Source organism: Leuciscus leuciscus (genome assembly GCF_965113295.1).
Source record: "Leuciscus leuciscus genome assembly, chromosome: 23".
NCBI classification, from domain to species: domain Eukaryota; kingdom Metazoa; phylum Chordata; class Actinopteri; order Cypriniformes; family Leuciscidae; genus Leuciscus; species Leuciscus leuciscus.
Genome location: NC_138747.1, coordinates 21,770,254 through 21,786,079, shown reverse-complemented (window position 1 = coordinate 21,786,079; position 15,826 = coordinate 21,770,254). Strand labels below are relative to the sequence as shown.

Here is a 15,826-nt window from a genome sequence, read left to right as displayed (position 1 = left end):
TTCATATCAATAATAACAAAGCACAAAGATTATTGCGATTTATTGGATGGGATGCACGCAACAATGTTCCATTCATTCATCAACTGAAAACAGGATGACTAATCGATTCTTGGGATTTAAGAATCGATAACGTTTCATAAAAATGAGAATCGATTAAAATCGAGAAATCTATATTTTTTACCCAGCCCTAGTAGGAACTATCACATTTTCAAAAATAGCCTATGGTGCAATACTTGTACCCCCCATCCCCCCCAGGCCATTGTCGCACCTGAACACGAACCCCTTGAGGAAGACATCTCTGAGCCTGTATCTACTCTTCATCCCACCACCCCAGTTCGTCCCACTACACCAACCACCACTTGTCCCACAACTCCAGCTACTACTCGTCCACCCACCACTCCAGCTACTCCGAGCTCCTCTAAGAGGAAGAGAGGAAATGATCTCATTCTGGATTTTCTTCAAGCAGAATCTGTTAAGGAGCAGGAAAGGCACAAAGAAACGGAGGCCCAAACTGAGAGGTTTTTAACCCTCTTCGAAAAACTTGTGGACAAAATGCCCCAACAATAGTTATGTTGTGTTTGTGGACAAAATGCCCCAACAATAGTTATGTTGTGTTTGTGGACAAAATGCCCCAAAAATTGTTATGCTGTGTAAAGATGTCATTAAAATGTTCAATATTTTTTTGCATGTCTAGATCATTATAAAAGAAACCATCACCAACATGTTTTCAAAATATAATTAAGTTTAATAGAACTAAAGTTAAAATGAACCATAAGTACACACTAGAACAACCCAAAAAAAACATGGGCATGTAAAAAAAACACACACAGAGAGTTGAACTATTTACAATTTTCATCAGAATTGTCTAATGAGGGGCTTGTGCGCTGATCAAGGTAGCAAGTCTGTCCCTTGTGGCATTCCCCGGTGTCTCATGTGCCTCAGGAGCTTCTTGTAGGGGAGGTTCTGGGTCCAGGATGTCCACTGCCACATCATTGTCAGGTTCCAGTTCATCTCCATTGTCAATACAAACATTGTGCAGGAAAGCACAGGATGCTATGACCTGGGGTGCAAACGTAGGACTGACCTCCAGGGCCCTGAAAAGTGTGGACCTCCAACGAGTCTTCATGATGCCAAAGGCCCTCTCTACAATGGAACGTGCCCTTGATTGGTGGTAATTGAATTTCCTTTGCACTGGGCCATTCACAGGTTCCCTGTATGGAGTGATGAGGCAGATTGGTGTCTCCAAACAAGGATATCCGCCATCTCCCAGGATAAAGTATCCATTGGGTGGATAATTTCTGGCCAGATAAAAATAACTGTTTTTCAAAATGCGTGTGTCGTGTACGGAACCAGGATAGCCTACAAAAATATCCAGGAACTTTCCAGCAGAGTCACAGATGGCTTGCATGTTTATGGAGTAAAACCCTTTGTAATTTAAATAGTCCAGGCGATGAACTGATGGGGGCTTAATTCTTATGTGACAGCCATCAATAGCACCTACAGCTTTGTTGAGGACGGGCGTTCCAGAACACTGGGCAAATCCATCAGCCACAGTGTCCAGGTCTGCAGGCTTCGGAAAGACGATGGCTCTATGTAGATTGTCCCAAATGAACTGTGCCACCTTGTGAACAATTCTGTGAACAGTGGATTTGGGCACACTGAAAACTCGCGACACCACACGATAGGAAAGTCCATGGGCAAGCCAATAGACATAAATCAGGACTTCCAATTCATTGCCCCATCCATGGTCCTGCTCTCTCTGCATCAGGCGCTGCAGGGCATGCATGGCCTGCCTATTTAACCTGAAGTCATGTTTTATCTCCAACTCCACATCAAACCACAGGCGTAGGATGGGCACAAGGGTATTCAAACTGCAGTATGTCACTGGACGGTCACTCTGGAAAACAATGAACAACAAGTAGCCTAATAAAAACATGTTTTGCATTACACATTCCACAGTCAGTGTAGATTGGTGACATTTACAACAATAAAATTTTTAGCATTTAGTCTTTTATTTGTAATAAACACTTTAAGTGGGCTATTTAAAAAGTGTTATTTATGTTAAATTAAGTTTTTTTTAAACATACGCGCAAAGTTACATGAGTGTTAACTTATGTAATATTGTGTTCATAGAAAAAAATCGTCGGCAGCCACTCAAAAGTGTATGAATAAGATACATTTTTATTGTATCAGCACCCCCAACCTAAAACCACCTCCCGCACCCCTGGATTTAACTAACGTTATACGACCTGAATGTGTAGGTCGTGTTATTTTATCGACACAAACAACAGGTAAGTTAATTCTATTTGGGCTAGCGTTAAATCATCAAAAGCTGAGGTAAAAATTTTTTTTTTTATTTTTTTAGGTAAATATATAACGTTAATCGTCAAAATATTTAAACAAATCGGACATACCTGAAATAAATCCTCAAGGCAAAGAAGACGGCGAATGCGTCTTCTATATTCCACATGTCTTCTCTGTTGATTCATCAGACGTAGATAAACGAACACAGCCAACACAACAGCTGGAACCGGCATTTTTCTGAATGAAAATAGTAGTAGTAGACGACGCTGCGCGTGACGTAGTGAGGTTTCCCTCGTTTGCCGCGCTAATTTGCATATAGTGGTGTCCCATTTCATAGGGAAAGATCTTCAACTCCACTTCCCTCGTTGAGGGGACTTACTTTCGAGGGCACTCAAAACTTAAGTGGAAGTTGTAAGGGGGGAGAAATGGGACAGGGCCTAAGATTGTCAGCCCACAATCACTTATGGCTCGTGACGTCCACAGTTTTGTTTTGGCTTGCTCAGTTTGTGCCACTGGTAAGACCTCCAATCGACCCCCAGATGGGTTACTTCAACTGCTGCCTGTCCCTTCGAGACCCTGGTCCCATATTGCGCTAGATTTTATCACCGCCCTCCCACCCTCTCAAGGTAACACGGTAGTTTTGACCGTGGTGGACCGGTTCTCGAAGGCGGCCCATTTCATTCCCTTGCCCAAATTACCCTCAGCCAAGGAGACAGCGTTGACCATCGTTGATCACGTCTTTCGCTTACATGGCCTCCCGACAGACGTGGTTTCCGACAGAGGACCCCAATTTGTGTCAAAATTTTGGCAAGAGTTTTGTAAGTTATTGGGGACGACTGTCAGTCTGTCCTCAGGGTTCCATCCCCACAACAATTGTCAAACTGAGAGAGCCAACCAAGATTTAGAGAGAACGTTGCGATGTCTGGTCTCCAAGAATCCTTCCTCATCTAGCCATAGCCAACAACTGTCAATGGTGGAGTACGCCCACAATACGTTAACAGTGTCATCTACGGGCCTATCTCCGTTTGAGTGTAGTGTAGGTTACCAGCCACCAATTTTTCCTAGTCTGGAGTCCGAAGTCGCGGTTCCCTTCGCTCACGCCTTCGTCCAGAGGTGTCATCGCACTTGGACTAGAGCTCGTGAGACTCCACTCCACGTGGGAGCACGCACCAAGGCCAAAGCCGATCGCCACCGGTCTAGGCCTCCCCTATATGTCGCTGGTCAAAAAGTGTGGCTTTCTACCAAGAACATTCCTCTCCGCTCCGTCTCTAATAAACTTGCTCCCAAATTTATTGGCCCGTTCACTGTCACCAAGATCATTAGCCCGGTGGCAGTCCGCCTCAACCTCCCTCCAGTGTACAGGAGGATTCATCCCGTCTTTCATGTATCCAAAATAAAACCTGTGTTTCGTTCTCGTATTAATCCGCCAGTCCCGGTTCCCCCCCCGCCGCGACTCGTAGAAGGGGAACCCACATATTCGGTTAATCGTATTCCAGTACTTGGTGGACTGGGAAGGTTACGGTCCGGAGGAGAGAAGTTGGGTACCTGCTAGAGACATCCTGGATCACTCCCTTATTGATGATTACAATCTACAGGTAAGGGAGTCTGGGGACGCCAGGAGGCGTTCCTAGGAGGGGGGGTACTGTCACGGTTCATGAATTCACTGTTTCCTTTTTGTCTCGTGTAGTTGTTTTTATGTGTGTGTGGGTGTGTGCCAGTGGGCGTTGCCGCTCATTCCAGTTGATCAACGATCCAGCTGATCTCACTCCCCTCACCAGCTGCAGCCAATTCACTCACCTGGCTCACATTCCTTGTCTGGATTACATCACCATTTACCGACATCATCATCTCATCACTTCATCGACCGGTTTGCTGACCATCTAGTCCCTGCGCCACCAGCCTTCCAGAGAACCTCGAACTTTCAACACTTTTCAAATAAAGAGTTTTACTTGCATCTTTGCTTCCGTCTCCTCGATCATGACAGCGCATTTCTGAATATTCCGCTCCGCTCGCTCAACTCAGAATGGCCTACTGGTTCGAAAATATGTGGAATAAGGGCTGCCTTCGACTTTTTCTAGTCGACTAGTAGTTGTTCATTTAAGCCATTAGTGGATAAATCACCCCTTTATATTAATTTAATTACTTAAATAGGCTATATACTAGCCTGGTTAAAACCAGACCATTCTCAGTAGTAACTGAGTTATGGTCTGGCAAAGCTTCATTAATAACTCATTTCCAAAGGGGCGTCACCAACGGACGTCGCTCAAATGCCTCTGGGCGCAATTGGATAGACCTAAAACCAATCAGAGCGATCGTCATCGTGTAAAGCCATATGCTGCGTCCCAATTCGCCTAAGTTACACTACGCCATAAAAGTATGTACTCTTTTTGTGAAGAAAAGGTATTTACTTTTGAATGTGTAGCAAAAAAGTAGGCAAGCTTTGGCACATACTACTTCGTCATCTTTATCGGACGGATCTGTCGCGTGCATCCTGTCACGTAAACTGCCCTGTCAATCATCTTGTTACAGTTAAAATCCTCTATTAAATCTCATTTAATTTCCTACCGTTTCGGAGAGAAATGTAGTAGCACGTTCATCTGCTAGTGGGTCTTTCATGGAGACCGTCCTCATGTGTTTGCAATTTGAATATAATAATGCATTTAAAAGTTGGTGCGCTTCACCAACGGACGTCACTCAAATGCCTCTGGGCGCAATTGGATAGACCTAAAACCAATCAGAGCGATCGTCATTGTGTAATCAACGTTCTGATTGGTGCCGCGATTTCGACGGATTAGAAATGGGCTTGAATGAGCTCTTTGCCAGACTACTTGCAGAGCAAATCTAAATTTGCCGGAAGTTTAGATTAGGATAATTAGCGTTTACGTAATATAGCCGCACTCAAGCGCACGCATAAAGCTTGCCACAAAGAACCGGCAAAAGTAATGATTATGAATGTATCAAAAATAGCAAGGTGACATTTAATTGTTTACTAATAAACTGGTGTTTTCTAGCATTTTTTTCTAGCATATCTTTCTAGCAAATAATTCAAGAAAGATATATACAAATTGAACATGGTTTATTTTTGTAAATATATATATATATATATATTTGCTTCTCATTTATTAAATACAGGCAATTGGTTGATAAAACATTGATCAAAATTAAGATACAATTTATACAAAACGGAAATCTTTTAAAAAGAGTCTTTCTACAAAACAAAACTCAACAAAACACTGAAGTGTAACGAATAGCGCTGAGCATGGGCGGGCACCGGACGAACTGAATCGTCTAGCCGAGTCTGCTGGCACGGAGGAACCGGCTGGTTCGGTCGGGAGCAACAACTAGTGCTTCAACGGACCGATGCACAGGGACCAAGGGAACCACAGATGTGCTCAGAGTGAGGCAGCGAGGTAGAGAACAGGGTCCTTTGCGCTGTACGCAGTAGACCAATCACAACAGACTGAGCTTTCTGGCCCATCAGAGCAGAGTAGCTCGCGGAGGGATTTAGAGATATTGATTCATCCATCAAATTGTTTGAGAATCATTGAAAAGTCAAGTCATCTTCATTTATATAGCCCTTTTAACAATGTAGATTGTTCCAAAGCAGCTTTACATTGATAATAGGAAATTAAAATAAATTGTTTTGGCTTTATAGCAGCTCTAGAATAAAGTTATTGTCCAGCTAAAGTTAGTTTGATTGATTCACTTCCTTCGCAACGATCACTAGTTATTAACTCTTAAGTTCTTTCTGCGCAAACTTCAAAAACGCAAACTAGTGAGAACAACGATGGCGTGCACATGCGTTTTACGAGTTCAGTCTATAGTTATGTGCGTTTGAATATATGTGCGCAGGCGTGTAGTCTTTCCCTACAAATCAACCCTCAACATACTACTTGTCTGGCCTTAAAATTAATAATACAGAATTTTATCGCTTCCACGTAGCCATGCGAACTGGAATTATCCCGACAACGCTTTATCTGTAGATAGGAAAAAGGGAGGGGAGGGAGGGAAGAGCCTAGTTGACATTTCAGGACTGCGCTGTCGTTGCGTCCAAGAGCAGGACCTTTATCAGATCTGGATACAGCCTGGATCCAGCGGACTGCGGTAAACCTCGGGATAAACAGAGAGACTAATATTAGCGTAGACGCCATTCTTCTTATGATGTAACGAGTACATCAGGATTTATGGGAAGTGTTCCCGGTTCCGGCTGACCTAATCTATGCAGCCTAACATTGAATTATAAAAGTCTATAATGTGTTATGTGTATGCTAGGTCAAAGAGATGTGTTTTTAGTCTAGCTTTGAACTGACAGAGTGTGTCTGCTTCCCGGACAATGTTAGGAAGACTGTTCCAAAGTTTTGGTGTTAAATAGGAAAAGGATCTACTGCCAGCAGTTGATTTTGATATTCTAGGTATTATCAACTGGCCGGAATTTTGAGATTGCAATAGACGTGAAGGACTATAATGCGTTAAGAGCTCGCTCAAGTACTGCGGAGCTAAACCATTTAGTGCTTTGTAAGTAATCAGCAATATTTTAAAATGTATACGATGTTTAATAGGGAGCCAGTGCAGTGTTGACAGAACTGGGCTAATATGGTCATACTTCCTGGTTCTGGTAAGAACTCGAGCTGCTGCGTTTTGGACCAGCTGTAATTTGTTTATTAAGCATGCAGGGCAACCACCCATAATAGCATTACAATAATCTAGCCTTGATGTCATGAACGCATGGACTAATTGTTCTACATTTGTCAAAGAGAGCATATGACATAATTTAGATATATTTTTAAGATGGAAAAATGCGGTTTTACAGATACTAGACACGTGACTTTCAAATGAAAGATTGGTATCAAAGAGCACACCCAGGTTCCTAACCGACGACGAAGACTTGACAGAGCAGCCATCAAGTGTTAGACAGTATTCTAGATTATTACGTGAGGAAGTTTTTTGTCCAATAATTAGAATATCAGTTTTTTCAGAATTAAGTAGTAGGAAATTACTAGTCATCCAATTTTTTATATCACCTATACATTCCGTTAATTTAGTGAATCGGTAAGTTTCGTCAGGGCGTGAAGAAATATAGAGCTGAGTACCATCGGCATAACAGTGAAAACTAATTCCATGCTTCCTAATGATATCTCCCAAGGGTAGCATGTACAGAGTGAAAAGCAACGGTCCTAGTACTGAGCCTTGTGGTACGCCATACTGAACTTGTGATCGATAAGACATCTCTTCATTTACTGCTACAAACTGATAACGGTCAGATAAGTATGATTTAAACCATGTTAATGCAATTCCACTAATGCCAACATAATTTTCGAGTCTATTTAAAAGAATGTTGTGGTCAATAGTATCAAATGCAGCACTAAGATCGAGTAACACTAATAGAGAGATACAACCATGATCGGATGATAAGAGCAAATCATTTGTAACTCTAATGAGAGCAGTCTCAGTACTATGGTACGGTCTAAATCCTGACTGAAAATCCTCACAGATATAATTTCTTTCTAATAATAATAATAATAATAAATTGAATTTGTATAGCGCTTTTCACGAACTCAAAGTCGCTGTACAGGGCAGGTAGGTAATAATAACAATGCAAAACAAAACAAAACAAGAATCAAACACAAATGAAAATGGAGGGGGCGTAGGGCTACGGATAGGCAGAGGTGAAGAGATGGGTCTTGAGGCGGGACTGGAAGATGGTGAGGGATTCAGAGTTGCGGATCTCTTGGGGGAGGGAATTCCAGAGTCTGGGAGCTGCCCTGGAGAATGCTCTGTCCCCAAAACTGCGGAGGTTTGACTTGTGGATGCAGAGGAGACCGGCTGAGGTGGATCTGAGGGACCACAAGGGTTGGTAGGGGGAGAGGAGGATAGTGAGGTATGATGGGGTCAAATGGTGAAGGGCTTTGTAGGTGAGGACCAGGATTTTGTAGGTGATCCGGTAGGAGATAGGAAGCCAGTGGAGTTGTTTTAGGACTGGAGTGATGTGGAGCCAGGATTTGGAGCCGGTGATGAGTCGGGCAGCTGCGTTCTGGACCAGTTGGAGTCGTTTGATGTAGGTAGAGCTGATGCCAAGGAGTAGTGAGTTGCAGTAGTCCAGTCGGGAGGAGATGAAGGCGTGAATTACTCTTTCAGTAGCGGGGGGTGTGAGAGAGGGTCTGATTTTGGCGATGTTGCGGAGATGAAAGAAGGAGGTTTTAATGACATGACGGATATGGGGCTCAAGGGAGAGGGTGGAATCAAAGATCACGCCAAGGTTGCGGGCCTGGGGAGATGGGAAGACAATAGTGCCGTCGATGATGAGAGTAGGGTTATTGATTTTGCTGAGTGTAGATTTGGAGCCTATGAGGAGGAATTCTGTTTTATCGCTGTTGAGTTTGAGGAAGTTGTGTTGCATCCAGGTTTTAATAGCTGACAGACAGGTGTTGATGTGGGAGAGGGGAGGATTGTGGGGGGATTTAGTACTGAGGTAGATCTGGGTGTCATTGGCATAACAGTGGAAGTCCTTCGCTGCCCTAAGAGGCCACTCCCAAGCCACGCCTACTGGTAAGAGAGCGCAGTTTAAAACAACAAGGCTAGGCTACTAGTGAGTCTCCGTGACGAGTCTGCCCGGGATTTCGAGATCGCCCAAAATGTCCGGGATTCGGCTTTTGCGTTCCACAGTCGCCATTCATTATGTTTACTGTGGCGAGCAGGACAAGGCTGAGGGGCGCGGGAGAACGGCGCGAGGCCGGTGGCGTGATTACTGAGATGCACCGGTCTCGTATCTCTCACGGAGGAGCGGGAATTTTCTTAGCAATGTTAAAACGCACATCAACCGATCACTTGTTTAGCGTTCATGTAAACACTACATTCAGATTCACCAATCCGAATGAATTCAGTTAGATTGAAACAAAAGGTGTGCATGTAAACAATGAATGGCGACTGCAGAAAGCAAAAGCCAAATCCCGGACATTCTGGACGATCTCGACGGGAAAAAGACATGTCCGGGAAAAAGAGTATGGTAAACCCTACTACTCAGCTTTCTCCTACTACTCAGCTTTCTCCACAGAACAAGAGCCTGCTAGCTTAGCTTCCAAAAAAAGATGGCTGACACTTTGTGTACATTCTGTGAGTGAGATCCCACCCTCTATGGGCGGGTTGAAAACATGCAGAACAGCCCCTACTACTGGCTGTAGTCTTTAGCCTCTGGGCAAAAAATCCTCAGATGACGCAAAAGGACGATTTTTGCATCATCATAGGATTTTTTCCAGACAAAAAATACATAAATCTCTCATCTCAAGGGGACATGAGGGTGGAAAGCACGGTAATTCGAAAATTCTACAGGTTTTCTACTAATACAAAGCTTAATGCTAAATCCTGAAGTATCCCTTTAATGATGTCAAGTCAAGTCACCTTCATTTATATAGCGCTTTTAACAATATGAATTGTTTCAAAGCAGCTTTACAGTGATAATAGGAAATTACAGTAACAGAGATTGTTTTGGCTTTTGGCTTTACAGCAGCTCTAGGATAAAGGTATTATCCGGCCTGCCGCCAAACTTTCAGCTTTGTTCAGACCGTTTGCTTTTCCGGGCCAAACGCTCCTAGAACAAGTGTCTGCTAAACACCAGCTGAGGGGCCACGTATAACGGACATGCAGTAACGAGGATCTGGGCGAACCTCCATTAGCATCCTTTGCCTCGAGTTGTTAGCAGTTCCCTTGCTCGATGCCGCTGCTCAGCAAACCTGCACTGCTCAGTACAGCGACCGTTGGTCATACGCTTCCCTCGCATGTCACAACTCGCCCGTCACCTCCTCCTATGGAGTCAGAAGCTTCTGAGGTTGCTTCTTCCACTTCAAGTTCCGGCCTGCTCAGTCGTGTTGCCCAAAGATGCCTCACGACAACCTGTAACCGAGGAGAGTGGAGACTCCATCCCCAGGCGGTCCAGCTGCTCCGGGATCACTTCGGGGCTTGCACAGTGACATCTGTTGCCTCTCCGAACTCGTTCCCTTGCCAGTTGTTTACTCCCTGAAACACGGAGACACTGGCATACAGCTGACCCTGGGGCCTACGCAGAGTGCGTCAAAAATCCCCAGTGAGCCTTCTTGCACAACACTGTGCTAAGTCAGGAAGGAGTAGGAGCAGGTCTTCATAGTTGCCCCTTTATGGCCCAACTGGACCTTGTTCCCCCGAACTTGTGCTTCTCTCGACAGCCCTTCCTGACCCATTCCTCTGAGACATCTCAGGGACGGGGCACTGTTGGCACCCACGCCAGACCCTGGGAATCCTATGTCTCATTGCGGAGGTTCAGCTATCTACCTCAAAAGAACGTAGATACCATCACTTCTGCGAGAGTTCCCTCTAAAAAAAATTAGGCTTGCTTATGACCTGAAGTGGAACCTGGAAGGCTGTGTCCATGCAGAAGTTGGCCCACTGCATAGTGGTTGCCATCATCTTGGTGTGTTTTCCCAAGGTGCACTGTGCCCACCAGGGTAGTGAGCTGCTCCAAAGAGAGACTGTAGTTCCTTCCTGGGATCTGTAGTGCCTCACTGACAGATTTACATTTACATTTACATTTATGCATTTGGCAGACGCTTTTATCCAAAGCGACTAACATTGCGTTATCTTATACATTAATACATAGGTATGTGCAATCCCCTGGGATCGAACCCACAACCTTGCGTTGTTAACGCAATGCTCTTACCACTGAGCTACAGGAAAGCTGTAAAATCTGTAAAAACAGATCTTTTAGAGCTGCGGGCTGGGCGATACCAGCACATTTGCTAGGAAAATAGCCTATGTGTCGAGCCGGTTGCTTTCCGTGGGCTCCCTTCACATGAAGCCAGCTTCACCGTTAGCCCGGTTTGTAGTGTCAGCTTGCTGCGCCATTCCCCTCCTATGGACTGGATACATGCGCCATTTTGCTCCAGTTGAGTTCCCCTTTAGCCGAACCCTGTTATACCTGTTGAACTTGTGCTAGGCTGGGTCCATATGTTGCGATCCCTATGGCGATCCCATATGTGTATTCTTCCACGGTACGGCTCCCTCCAGCGAGCCCGTGTCTTCCCTGGGCAGAGCCAAGCGCTGCAGGGCGGAACGCGAGATGCAATTCACGCACGCCAATAAGCGTGATCCCAATCAGTCGTAATATACGACTACGTTTACAAAATCTTATGTTAGCCAGTTAGCAGGAGACCTACACAATATAAAACACAAAACGAAGTATTTGGAACACCCGGTAGAAAAAATATACATCAATAATTATTCATACTCACAGGTTGGGATTCCAAGGAGCAAATTGGTCCAAATAAACTGGGTACTGACCCATCTTTCTAGAGCAAGTGTTTTGCAAATCCCGCGTTAAACTCGCGTATAGTAAAATGAAGGGACTATACGCTGAATATCACGCAGCCGCCATTTTGAAATCGAAAGTGAGGCTCCGGTGGGAAGAACCCCGGAAGTAACGATAAACAATAATGCCTTGGATTACCAACCTGAAGCTGCTGCCGCGATTTACACTATTGGATGTTAATATCCAATATAGGATATGTATATAGTTCATTCCTGCTTCTTTTTTTACATTCTGAATTATATATATATAAAAAAAAATTATTTATAAATGAATTTCACTGTAGGCCTATATAGTCTAAAGTATGAAAGAAATGTATGTACATTTTTAGAATTGACACAACATCATTAAACACAACAATACGCCATCGCATTCACGACTCTCCTGTGATTAAAGGCGACACTTCCGGTTTTCTTCCCACCGGAGCCTCGCTTTCGATTTCAAAATAACGGCTGCGTGAAATCAGCGTATAAGGTTTAGGATTATACTGCTGTGGAATCTTGATAAAGATGAATTTTAACCACTGATTCTTCACAGCCTTATCCTTTGGAAGTGAAAATAAACCGAATTTACTTTCACAGCGGAGAGCACAGCTGGCAACATGCTGGAAACATGATATCCACATGAACGAGCTACAGCAAGATTTCCTGTCCACGCAGAACATAGCGAGCATTATGCAAATGTAGTAAATTGTGATGTGTGAACCTCATGAAAATAGATTTGAATTCCAAAATACTCCAAATAGGGGCACTTTAAACTGACGAATAATCTGTACAAAATTGATTGAAATTTGGGTTTTGGATTATGTTTTGTGCACAGTGGATCATGAAAATGAGCTGCTATTAAATTTATGATGAGTTTTTGTGACTATTAAAAAAAGTTTAAATGAGGATTGTAAAATTGTATTCAATAATTTGCTAAATTTGTGATAGTTTTTGTGGGGGTATATATGCGTAGGCCTACCCTATGTATGTACATTTGACAAGATAGACATGTGTATGAGATTTTATTTATTTATTTATTATATTACATGTTCTTTTTCTTTTTCTAATTTAATTATTATATTTGTAAATATAAAGGTTGTTATGGTTAAATATTGGTTGTCTATACAGTGTTATTATAAATAAAGGTGTGTTAAAGGTCTCTCTCTCTCTCTCTCTCTCTAGATTTAGTGGCAAACCTGTGAGCCTTTTGTTGAAATGTTAGCCAATACAGACGGATTACGCCACTAGGCAGCAGCGATATATAAAGGGGGCTGTTAGCCGCATTTGTACAGTTGAAAAAGACATGCTTAGGTATCAACAGTGAAGCAGGTAGCTGGTAAAAAGATTTGAAAACACAAATAGAAATGCATTAAGGAACGTTTTTATTTTTTATAGCCGTCGCTTTGTCCGTATAAAATGGAATACATCATCTCCTGAAAAGCGTCTTTATTCCTGTTTTAGATAGCTAATTCGTTACTCGAATAAAATATCTCAAGGTATATACAACAGTGTCTCGCAAAGCCACGAGGAAAACCTTTGGTGCTGACCATTTACCAACATGACAAGGTATAACTTTTTATTGTGCTTAACGGTTCTTATTTCTTTGGGACTGTCCGGGAGCGATGAGCCGGACCTCTTTCTGCCCCCAGTGAGCGAGATGTCCTCGGAAGCTGGAGTCTCTCTTTTTGATGTGGAGGATGTGGACTCTCCTGAGTGTTCCGCGTGCGTTTGGAGAGAACAGAGCAAAGTCTTACGGCTGGAAACAATCAAATCACAAATCCTTAGCAAACTGCGCTTAAAACAAGCGCCCAACATCAGCAGAGAGGTGGTTAATCAGCTTCTTCCCAAAGCACCTCCGCTGCAACAGCTCCTGGACCATCATGACTTCCAGGGGGACGCATCCTCCCTAGATGATTTCTTGGACACCGATGAGTATCACGCCACCACCGAGTCAGTCATCACCATGGCCTCAGAGCGTGAGTTACAAAACTTACATTTGTTAAGTTATACTGCTTAATATAATGACCGTTTAATCGAAAACACGTTCAGTGTTCTTTGCTTCCTTTAAATGTGAATTTATAGCCTACGCAACTATTTAAAAGTAGTGTCAAATTGCCTTTTATTTATTTAAATATGGTATAAGCGACAGTTGCGTAAGGGTGGTCATGAAAGACATGGATTCATAAAAAATACAGAAAAGTAGCCCTTGTCTAAATATTTTTTAAGTATTTTATTATTTATACAAAGATATTTACACGTATAGCCTACACATATATAAATCTATGAGTGACCGCTAATAATTTTGAAAGCTGTCTTCACTTGGTTGCGCCCGTGTCCGTGTAATAATTCAATGATGACAATGTAATTTAAGTCATGACAGGCAGATGCGCTGAATGTAACCACGTTCGAACACATTACAGCCTACTAAATTATGTTAAAAATAAAGAGCAGTAGCCTATTGCAGCAGATTATTAATTAGAGAGTTGCATTATAAATGATGCGCTTTAAAGCAGTTGTGTCAGAACAAGCAGGTTCTCCTGCCGTTAGACTCTGCTAGAAAAAGTGTCCCAAAACACTATTGTTTCCCCTAAATAAGCAGCAGTGCCATACGACAGCACTTGCCTTTTAAATTTGAAGTTTATAGGCATAGCCCGTTTTTTCTCATCAGTGGGGACACAAAGCCCGTGGAGGAGTTTTGGGTCGAGGGGAGTGTGTGACCTTTCCGCTGAGAATAGCCGGGGTTCAACAACATTTACACACATAATGTATTCCGCACAAGGCAGATGAAAAGCCAAGCAAATAATCCGTTTTTTTTTCTTCTGACCAGACTGAACAAAGATAGGTTTGTGTTCCCCTAACTAACCTCTGCGTTGATTGTCACACAGCCCACGTTCCCGCTGGCACAATGAACACGCTTGACATTCAGGGGACGAATCACATAAATGATCATTTAACGGCTGCAGAGCTCATAGATGCCTCTTATAAATAGCGTTTTGTTGTCAGAGATTATTGTTGTAGCTGTGCAGTATGAGAGCAGCATGAAAAACTGACTTTTATACCAGGATGGTTCAACGAGTGCATTTGCCCATGTATTTAAAAGCAAGCACTTACTTTTTGAAAATGTAACTTAAATTTTAAGCTCTTATAAGTTATATTGTAGTTACAGTCATTTTTCTGTTCTGTTTTAGTTTATGTAGAGGATTCTTGTTGGTTCTTAATCTAAAAGTTCTATTGGATATTGTAGTGTAATCTTTAACAGAAGCCTTGTTGTGTTGGATTAATGTCTACATATGAATTCAAGGAAATCTCAATAGGGACTATTAGAGTTTTAAAGTCTTTTAAATTAATTTTAGCCTACCTTTCAACTTCTTTTGATGTCCTACAGGGATTATACATGTCTAATAGTTCAATTTAGAATTAGTTAATCTTATACCCATAAAATACAGAAATATTTGTTTTCACTTTGTTCATAAATTGAATGTCATACAAATTAAACAATCTTTTGATTTTTGATTTGAACATTTTGATACTTTGTAGTTTTTTACAGTATATCTTTACTTATTTTTTTCATTATTTTTCAGCAATCCTTCTTCTGCTTCCCTCTACCATCATTGTATTCTTGATCGTTTCCCTATCACTTTGTTTAAACATATGAACTCAAACCGCCAAAAATAAGTGACTAATAAAATAGTACATATCAAATTTACGATATTCAATTGTGAAATAGACACGGTACTCAAAACATTGCTTCTCTAGTAAGTGCCAAGTATTCAAATAAGATTTCCCCACTGTTACCAGCTTATATTTTGGGTATCAGATATTGTGGTGGATATTGTGTTTAAATGTTGCACTGGTAGGTTTTGCTCTGCCTCTGTTCTGAATTTGACTGTGTATAGGCAAGAGTAGAAAATCGACCCTTGGAACTCATTTGTCACCTGTCTATTTAGAACATATCTTCCTCCCTTGTCAGTGTGCTTTCATAACAGTCAGTGTTTTTTGTTTTGTTTGTTTTTTGTCAGTAATTTGTCGGCTTACACCCTCAACCCCCCTCCCACACAATCACCTACCAACCTCCCTTCTACATTGATTTCACTGACTTGTTTAACTAATTACAATGTGCTAAAATACATTTCCAAACGGTGGTCACTATACTCTGCTAATGGCCTGAAGGTTATAAGAGGATGATTTACCACAGAAATAAAATTTA

At 42.4% G+C, this 15,826-nt stretch overlaps 2 protein-coding genes across 3 annotated transcripts in view; one reads left to right on the top strand and one right to left on the bottom strand.

Annotated features, from left to right (window-relative positions):
- Nucleotides 1-845: 845 nt before the first annotated feature.
- LOC309487666 (putative nuclease HARBI1) lies at nt 846-2,740 on the bottom strand. The gene is made up of 2 exons (XM_082155413.1): nt 2,415-2,740; nt 846-1,897 (listed from the first exon to the last, which is right to left on the bottom strand). The coding sequence occupies exons 1-2, from the start codon at nt 2,637-2,639 to the stop codon at nt 866-868; spliced, it is 1,257 nt and encodes a 418-aa protein (XP_082011539.1). The 5' UTR covers nt 2,640-2,740; the 3' UTR covers nt 846-865.
- A 10,185-nt stretch (nt 2,741-12,925) lies between these two features.
- The window catches only part of gdf11 (growth differentiation factor 11), an 89,121-nt gene continuing 86,220 nt past the window's right edge, over nt 12,926-15,826 (top strand). For both annotated transcript variants that reach the window (XM_082156776.1, XM_082156775.1), the window contains exon 1: nt 12,926-13,595. In XM_082156776.1, the coding sequence (XP_082012902.1) occupies nt 13,178-13,595 (418 nt within the window). In that variant the 5' untranslated portion in view covers nt 12,926-13,177. The remainder of the gene's footprint in view (nt 13,596-15,826) is intronic.